The sequence below is a fragment of the Hetaerina americana genome, unplaced genomic scaffold, assembly GCF_022747635.1.
Source record: "Hetaerina americana unplaced genomic scaffold, ioHetAmer1.1.p SCAF_20, whole genome shotgun sequence".
Taxonomy (NCBI): Eukaryota; Metazoa; Arthropoda; class Insecta; order Odonata; family Calopterygidae; genus Hetaerina; species Hetaerina americana.
The window spans coordinates 6,659,297-6,668,110 of record NW_027286764.1 but is presented as its reverse complement, the minus strand read 5'-3'; the positions used below and the strand labels follow the sequence as shown (position 1 = coordinate 6,668,110).

Here is an 8,814-nt window from a genome sequence, read left to right as displayed (position 1 = left end):
GATTCGCGTGCAATATTTTGCGACTTCTGCATCATTTACGTGAAATATTTGCGGTATATATCAATGGATTTCTCAAATTCCTCTATTGGTTTTTCTCATGTTTTCGCAAGTATGAGAAATCCGTTGGAGGGATCGAAGATTACGTGGTGGCGGTGGCGGGTGCCTCGACTGGGGGTACATTTGGTGCTCCCTGTTGCTGCATGGTGTGACGTCCCTCTTGAAGGCACAAAGTTTGTGTCCAGGGCCAAAGAAAATCTTTTAATGACACAAGGCATTTCGGCCAGGTCCAGGCTAATGCAAGGCAGGTCGCTTCCGTGGCCAAAATGACTCGGTTCTGCACATGGCGTCTAGTGGATTCCTGTGAGGTGTGATGTAGTAGTTGGATTGACAGTTAATCATGGAATTAATGGGATAATTTGCCGGAATACGTATTAATTCATGATTTAGGAGTGGACAAAATCATTAATTATTCAAATACCAAATAATTTAGGAAAAATGAAGCTATTTGACAGACATCCTGTTGCTTGGGAAGGATAAAATTCTCAATCTAAGTAAGAGCCGTTTGAGAAATGGTGGTTATTTACATCCTAATTGTTCTGGGATATCTGAATTGTTTTCATCGTGGTGGGACGGCTTGTACAAACTTATAAACAAAGTATGGATGAATTACATATGATTTCAATAAAAACGTACAATGTAAATTAATTACAGAACATGAATTATAACATTCAATTGCCATAATTGGAGGTTTTAATTTCTTCATAAGTAACCACGAGGTTATTTTTCAGATATTTTTGCTTTGAAACTTGATAATGTAACAAAATATTGCTTCTCAAAAGTCCTAAGATTCAACCAAAATTTATTAACTGAAACTCTGCATCGGAAAATTCGCGGAAGGGTCCTTTAAAATATTGATCTCGCACGTGTCCTTGACGTAATCTTATTTCTTTAGATTTTAGCTCTTCCGCTATAAACGTTTCAATAATGGCATTAGAAAATAAAATGTCCATGCTCTAATGAATTACTAACATTTAATATGGTTTTCATTTTTACTGTTTACGCGTAGTTTCTAAGCAAAAATATGACTCTTTTCAAAAAAGATGAGTCGGTGCTAGACACTTTGGCAAATTTAAGGAAAGTCCGAGAAAGTAATGGCCCAGATTTACAAACGCGCCATTGCATTATGACCTGATTTCAATGCAAATGGGAGCATGTGCAGTGTAATAAATTAAATAAATTTCAATACACACATTTTGACAATACATTAAATACTGCCGTTTCCTGCTTGTGCGAAGTTTGAGTTAAACCTTTTAATTTCCATTAATTTGTTAAACTTACAATGGCCGCCCACCGTGGTCACAAGTAATGTTTATTTTGGTCTCATTCCACCGTAATTAATGACACAATGTGCAAAAAGGGACAAGTCATATCAGTCTCCCTGAGCATGCATATGTAGGTGCATGCAAAGAAGATACTTTGGCTTTCTGAATCGCAATGGTCTCCCATTATTATTAAACCAAACGTAATTGACATAAATAATTAAGAGGATCATGAAAAGAACATGTTAAATTGGAATCGACCTTTTTTCATTTTCAAATGACAATGAGGTGTTAATCATAGTTTATTGACGGCGAAGTAAATGAATCCTACGTTTGCAAGAAAATTGGTAAGGGATTCCGAGCCTTTTCATTGAATATTTAAGTATATGATGACATTAATAATTTAAAATAAAGACAATATTAAGGAAGAATTTATGATGGAAATAAGTGCCGCGTGTAACAATCCATGCATCTAAAAGACAGAAAATATAACCAGATATAAGAACGAAACTATTCCGAGTCGTAGTCCAACTTGACGAAATTTAAGAGGATATGCACGTCCCTAGTGTAAACAATTAAAAATTGATTCGAACTTATCCTAGCCTCACACAAAACTTAAGTCGCTTGCCTCGTAGTCAAAAACTAGTCCATTCGTCCTATTCCATTAGCGTCTCACTGGGTGCTAACTCCTAGAAAGAGTATTGTAATCACTGAAACGATTTTTTGAAATCGCAGTTGAGACTTCTTATGCTTTAATATTGCTTCATCTATTAGTCGAGTAATTCTATGAAGATTACATTCCAAAGCAAAGGACGAAACTTTTCTCCAGCTATCAAAAATATTTTATCTCGAGCTTACTCACATGATATACTTCAAAAGCGGCCATTGTACCTCGTTGAATCACTTCAAAAGGTGATTGAACGAGTTCAGAGTTGAAATAATGAGGATACCAATGCTAAAAGGTGCATTACATAAATTAAAATAAGATTAAAACAATACTCCGCCCAGATAATTGACGCAGGGGAACCTGGCATTAGCTCTAAAAAGATAATGAAAACTTTATACGAGCTAAGCCAGGTTAAAGGAAGAGAACTGTGATGAGCATTTTAGATTAAATGAAGGGGAGTTAAAGAAGGGAAGGGAATGTAGGCAGAGTTAAAAAATTATGCACTGCGTACTAAATAGAGTAAGGAGTTCAGGGGTATTCAGTCTATTAGTATTTAAATTAGCAGAATTATTTTTAACATTAAGCAAGAATCTTTTTCTTATAACCAGGAATTTATCTTAAATCCCGGAGCCACCGGACCAATTGGTGTTCCTCTTCCGATCTCGCTCTCTTTCCAAGTTCACATTCCGCGCGACTTCAGTTTATTTATTTACATTGGAGATTTTGTGTAAAAACTCGGACGATATGCAAATAGTTCATGGATGGTGTGAAACTTATCTGAGACATGGTAAGCCGGGAAAAATACCATAGGTATCAGTTCCAAGAGGCAATGTTTATTAAAAGCCATTTCGGAATTGTGGGGATTAATAAAACTTGAACCACATGTTTGGTCCATGTGTATGGACGAATTTGGAGGAGAATTCAAAATGGCAAGCTAAAATTAAGAGATGCTGCCGTGGAAAGGTCCGTTCGTAGAATTTAAAGGAAATTCATTCAGAAGAGACCTTTCAAAATCCACTTATTGAAACTTTGGAGATCTCCAGTGAATTATTTTAAATTAAGTAACGTCATTTATACACTGCTAATCGATTTAACACTTTTCAGCATACCAGATATGCTCGAATGATATAATTGCGAAAAGAATCAGACTGTATATTTCGCGGTAGCATTCACCATATTCTAAGGGTAATGAAAGAGTGAACTTGGCAGGGAATAAATTATCCCATGGTCCCTTTGAGCAAATATAACCATATAACTGCCTTTCTAGCATTTATTCGAACACATTTATTTTTCCTAGCACTTCTGGCGGAGTAATTTAATGGTTGCATCAAAGAATTAAAAGCAAAAAAATTTAAAAAAATGGTTTCAGTTTTTGGAGAACAAAACTCAGTAACATAAGAAACACCTGCAGAAGAGAAATAAGGATTATGAAGAGAGAGACCGGGGGGGGGGGCGGCGGCTGCTTAGCGTAATCTCGGAGCGGTCGGCAACTCTTTCGACAGAAATAGCAGGAGATTTATGAGACTCTGGAACGTCAAAAAAAAACAATCACGGGCGTGCGTCCTCGTGTTAATTATCCCCACGGCGCGGAAGGGGGGGGGTCCGTTTCTTGCGTCCACCCCCGTTGCCTCAAATCCGCCGTTAACGCAACCGCATGGCAGCAAACTCTCGAAAGCTCCGGCCGACTGTGCTCTCGAGTGCGACAGTTTCGTCTTTCCCAGAGCGCGCTCTTCCTCCGCTCCGTGCCAGCCCGAGAAGAGAAAGTGTGGAGGGACACGCGTGGATTGATCTCTGTCCCGGAGACCCCGCGGCGGCGGCGGGGGGGGGGGAGAACGAGAGAGGGGGGGGGCGGGAACGAGCCCGACCCGTGGAACCGTCGAGAGCGCTTTCGATCGCGGTGGGCAGAAGAAGAAAAAAAGAAGACATCCGGCGAGGCGCTTACGGGGGCATCGGACTATATCCGAGTCATATAAATACTCCTGCACGCCGCTCCTCCAGTTATCACTGAACACCCGGCAGTCGGATTAGCAACACCGTCGAAAAAGGGCGCGTTTCTTCGATCCAAAGGAGTCGGCACAGGGAGGGCAGGAAGGGGAACGAGAACGCACTTCGAAAAACGATGAATCCTCTGAGGATGGGAATCAAGATGGCGTCGGCGGCCATCTTGCTGATGGTGTGCTTCGCGCTCAACGCGGAGGGCCGCGACATCGGGCCGCGTGGGGAGTGGGACCTGGTGGCGGCCGCATCGGGGCACAAACACGAGAAGGGAGGTGGCGAGGAGCACCACTCGGACCACCACAGCAGCCACGGGCACAAGGGGGACAAGGGCTACAAGGGGCACCACGACTTCGAGAAGGGCAAGAAGGGCAAACACGGGCACGAGGAGCACAAGGGCCACTACGGCGAGGAGGGCGGGCACAAGAAGGGTCACCATGACGAGGGCGGCTACTACGGCGAGCACCACAAGGGCCACAAGGGCGAAAAGGGCCACGGGTACGCCGACAAGGGCCACTACAAGAAGGGGCACAGCACCAAGGGACACCACGAAGTGCACAAATTGGACGAATATAAGAAGGAGAAGGAGTTCCACGACTCGCACCACGACTCCGGGCACCACGAGAAGAAGGGAGGTCACGACGAGCACTACGGTGGCAAGAAGGGCGGGCACCATAAGAAGGAGCACCACAAATCCGGACACCACCACGACCACTACGGCAAGAAGGGCCACCACAAGAAGGGACACTACTTCGACGACCACAAGGGCTACAAGGGTCACCACGGCCACGAAGAGCACCACGGGCACAAGGAGGACTACGGGAAGAAGGGCGGCCACGAGGGTCACAAGAAGTGGGGCTTCAGCAAGGGTCACCACTGAGGTCGCCTCATTTACCGCGAGAGGGGTCACCGGGGTCGCACCACGAGCGACCCCGTGCTGCGCTGACCCTACTACATACACCACCAGTCGTCACAATCACAGCACTGCCGGTTGCCAGCATCCGGGAACACCGAGTCCTGCGGGCCGCCGCCGAAAGCGATCCACCTCGTCCCCGGCGGTCGACCCAAGGAAGTGGCCTGTTGCCTCGAAATCCCTCTCTGATGGTAATGATCCCTATGGCTCGGGATACACCACTACGAACTGTAACCATGTTTCGTTGCTAAGTTATTCATTGCCGTTGGTTTATGTTTTGTTTGATTGTTATCTCATCTTTAAATTGTAATTTATTTCCGTTCTCGTTGTAATGATTTGTGAAAAAATAAAAGGATTTCTTAAACCAACGTCGTCTGATCTGTTTTCATTTTTGAGAAGAGTTTTCTTCCAAAATATTTGATTCTAAAAGAATTGTGTACTAGTAAAACTAGCTGATATTCAAATAATTCAAAAACAGAAACTGTGAGACTCTTTATTTTTTGCTTCTGTTTATCAGCTTTTGACTGAAGTTATTATATATATATGTTATATATATATATTATATATATATATATTATATATATATATATATATATATATATATATATATATATATATATATATATATATATATATATATAAAATTCTAACCCCTGTCCTTTCCTCTTGTGTATTGTCTATTTCTCCTTTGGTGGGTGAAACAGCCCCCTGACGCCATCTCTTGGCTAAAGAATCGGGGCGCTTGGCGACATATAAGACCCACGGATCTCAGGGTAAATTACATATCCTCGATAGCTCAAGTGGTTAAGAGCATCCGCCCGGCAAGTGGAAAGATCCGGTGTTCGAGTCCCGGTTGAGGAAATATTTTTACTCTTGTGATCCGTTCGATTCCGCCTTCCCCACCTCTATTGTGTTCGTCCTTTATACGTGTTCCTATCCCTTTTCCTTATATATGTTTCTGTATATATGAGTATTTATTCGCCGTTTGGCGGGATTTCGTGTTTGAATGTGTATATATATATATATATACATATATATATATATATATACACATTCAAATATATATATGTATATATATATATATATATGTATATATATATATACATATATATATATTGGACTACTATTACTATTGGATTATATTACGTTGGACTACTGACTGGAGGGTGCCGAGTTCGATTCCCAGCGATTACTCTGGGCACCTGCAGGTCCACCCATGCTATGTGGTTTTTCGGGTACCAGATCTTCCTGGGGAACCATAACCGGCACAGGGAAAGGAACTGGCCCCCCTACCCTGATGTGTGAATTTCACACGCCGTATAGGGCTTAGTACAGGGTGAGCTCTACCACCACCTACCAAACCGACCTTCGGGTTGTTTACTGTGTTTATGGTTGTTTGTTTTTTATATATAGTATAAGGTCAGGTTGACACAATTTAAATGCAGTTCAAAAAGGTTAACACAAACGTAGACATAACTCACTTCGAAGCTAATGTGTGTGTATATTTATACACACACACACACACACACACACATACAAAACTGTAAATAGCTTTTTCAGGGGATGATGCTATTCAGATTAGTATGCCAAAGTCTTCTCCTATCGGGAAATGAGGAAACCCTCTAGGAAATGGCAGTAGAATTTTCTATAAAATTGAACTTTTGAGATTAATTACTTAAAGCCTCGTTTGTAAGACTTTATATTGAAGGAAATATGCACACAATTTTTCATTAAATATTGCTGTCAACTTTATCGATGTAACATAAATTTTATAAAATACATATGTATGAAGCGCAATACAAATTCAAAGATAAGTTTAAGGGAAATATTTAGTGGAATTAGCATGATGGTTCAGTTAGCCTCAAATGGAAGTTTAAATGTCAAGAAATCACTTAATATCAAGTATGTTTCGTGGATTAATAGATGCTCAGTGGCAGGCTTTAGTAACGCGACTAATTTACGAAGTAATGGAGAATATTTCTATCCTCATAGACAGTTGAGGGCGTCGAAGTTATGAAAATTTTCCGATACATTTTAATCAACAGAGCATTGATATAGAATTAGTTGCAATCATATTTTGAGTTAAAATTTGCGTTCCGGTGGGCATAGTGTAAATACATTTCTTTTGATTGGAAAAAGAGTATACTTTTCAGAATAGTAGAACACTCAGTTAATAGCGTTCTTTAATTGCGAGCCTTGCACTTCTTACATTACTTCAAATTTAGCACTTAACTTTGAAGGTGTATGAAACGTTTTTTTTGTAAAATGATTCGTGAAATTTTATTATGATGAACATCAATTAATCTGATGTAGTCATCATATATTTTTTATTTTATAGGTAAAACTCTAGCATTTACTATTCTCTAGTTAATAGATTTTAATATTCACTATCTCTTTGAAACATACCTGATAGTAACGTCGATTTGCTATTGTATATGCATACAATTTTGATTTTTGCTAATGTCTATCGGATAGAATATTTTTTCTTATGGATTATCAACTTGTAAAAACTACTAAAGAATGCAATTAAGCCAGTCGCCAGTCCTCCAACCCAACCATATAGGGTTAATTCACTTTTTGGCATGTCGCAATCCTTACCGGAAATCCTCAAATAAATTCAATAATACAATAATAATAATAATACATCTCTCTATCTCACTTCATCATCGCATCACAAACAGAATTGTTTGCGTGGGAATTTAAATAAGTTAATTCTAAATAGCAACGTCCAGAAAAATTCCAAGAGACCGCCTGGTCACAAACAACTTGAGGTCACTAACATTATGCACTAGCTCTGAATTATTTATTGATTTAGGCACGAAAATGAGTCATGGACTTGTCTGAGTGAAAGGCATGAAGTATCTCATTTTCGGCAAAGAACTTTGAGAACTAGTCACATTAACACCATCATGTCTCTTTTTCCGTAAAAGGATCAATTCAGCGGCAATTTTGAAAAGATTAAATGGGAAAGACATGAGCAAATTTAATTAGCGTTCAGGACCGGACCGGACTCCTGAATACCGTATTGAATAATTTGAAATGAGGTGAGATGTGGCTGGAATTACGAAATAGAATTTATTTCTTTGCTTAAAAAAATACAATTTGGTAACCTGCCTTTACGTTGTAAAGTGATACTAATCAGGTTTTTAAAACTTACAAATTGATTTTTAAGTTGCATATTTTACGAACGATAGCTCTAGTCTTCTTTATATGTTTTAGCTATGTTTATACAACACTTACTAACGAAAAAATATTTCATTTATCCATAACGTAACCCAAAAGTTTGGTCGTTCCTCAGATGGAGTTGTCCTCTTCTTCGGAGATTGATTTATAATGACGTGAAAGGGGTTGGTTTTCTCGATGAAATTGAGAACGTTTGTCGATTTCCGGAAAATTTTCTCCTACTCTAATCATACTCGTATATTGGTTTTGGAGAATTTCATTCGAACTCAGGTATAACTTTCTAAATCTTTTTCCGGTAAAGAGAGAGTTGTAGGTTTCTCGCAGGGAAACTGGCCGTTTCTGAGTTACCTGTAGATATTTCAAGGCGAATTTGTTGGATACCGTAGACCAATACGGGGAGGCATCAGCAAACTCCAAGATGAAGCTATGCTGGTAAGGCTCATGGATAAACACGAAAAAATTTTGAGGTAATTCAAATTATATTTATTATTATCCAATAGGAAACACAGCGGAAATCTTTTAATTGTATTAACCGATCGTCGGGGTCACGGAGGAATGCCACGGAGGAATGGATTCCAGTTCGATTGCCGGTGATGTCTCAAGGCCCCCTCAGCTTCAACCAAGGCGAGTGATTTTACGGAATTACGGATTAAACTACAATTTTCAGTTTTCCTTCGATGAAATGACAGTGCGGTGTGAGGTTTTACCTCATTCTTCGTTCTTTAAGTCCCCTTAAG

The 8,814-nt window shown here is 40.0% G+C and overlaps 1 protein-coding gene and 1 non-coding gene across 2 annotated transcripts; both read left to right on the top strand.

The window, feature by feature from the left end:
* Nucleotides 1–4,132: 4,132 nt before the first annotated feature.
* LOC139688567 (sarcoplasmic reticulum histidine-rich calcium-binding protein-like) lies at nucleotides 4,133–4,861 on the top strand. The gene has a single exon (XM_071586120.1). The coding sequence runs from the start codon at nucleotides 4,133–4,135 to the stop codon at nucleotides 4,859–4,861; it is 729 nt and encodes a 242-aa protein (XP_071442221.1).
* An 818-nt stretch (nucleotides 4,862–5,679) lies between these two features.
* On the top strand, nucleotides 5,680–5,755 carry TRNAA-GGC (transfer RNA alanine (anticodon GGC)). The gene has a single exon. It is a non-coding gene; the product is annotated as a tRNA-Ala (tRNA).
* Nucleotides 5,756–8,814: the final 3,059 nt, after the last annotated feature.

Bases quoted from the DNA above. Each gene is read 5' to 3' on its own strand.
- LOC139688567 (XM_071586120.1), top strand. From the start codon at position 4,133: ATGGCGTCGGCGGCCATCTTGCTGATGGTGTGCTTCGCGCTCAACGCG.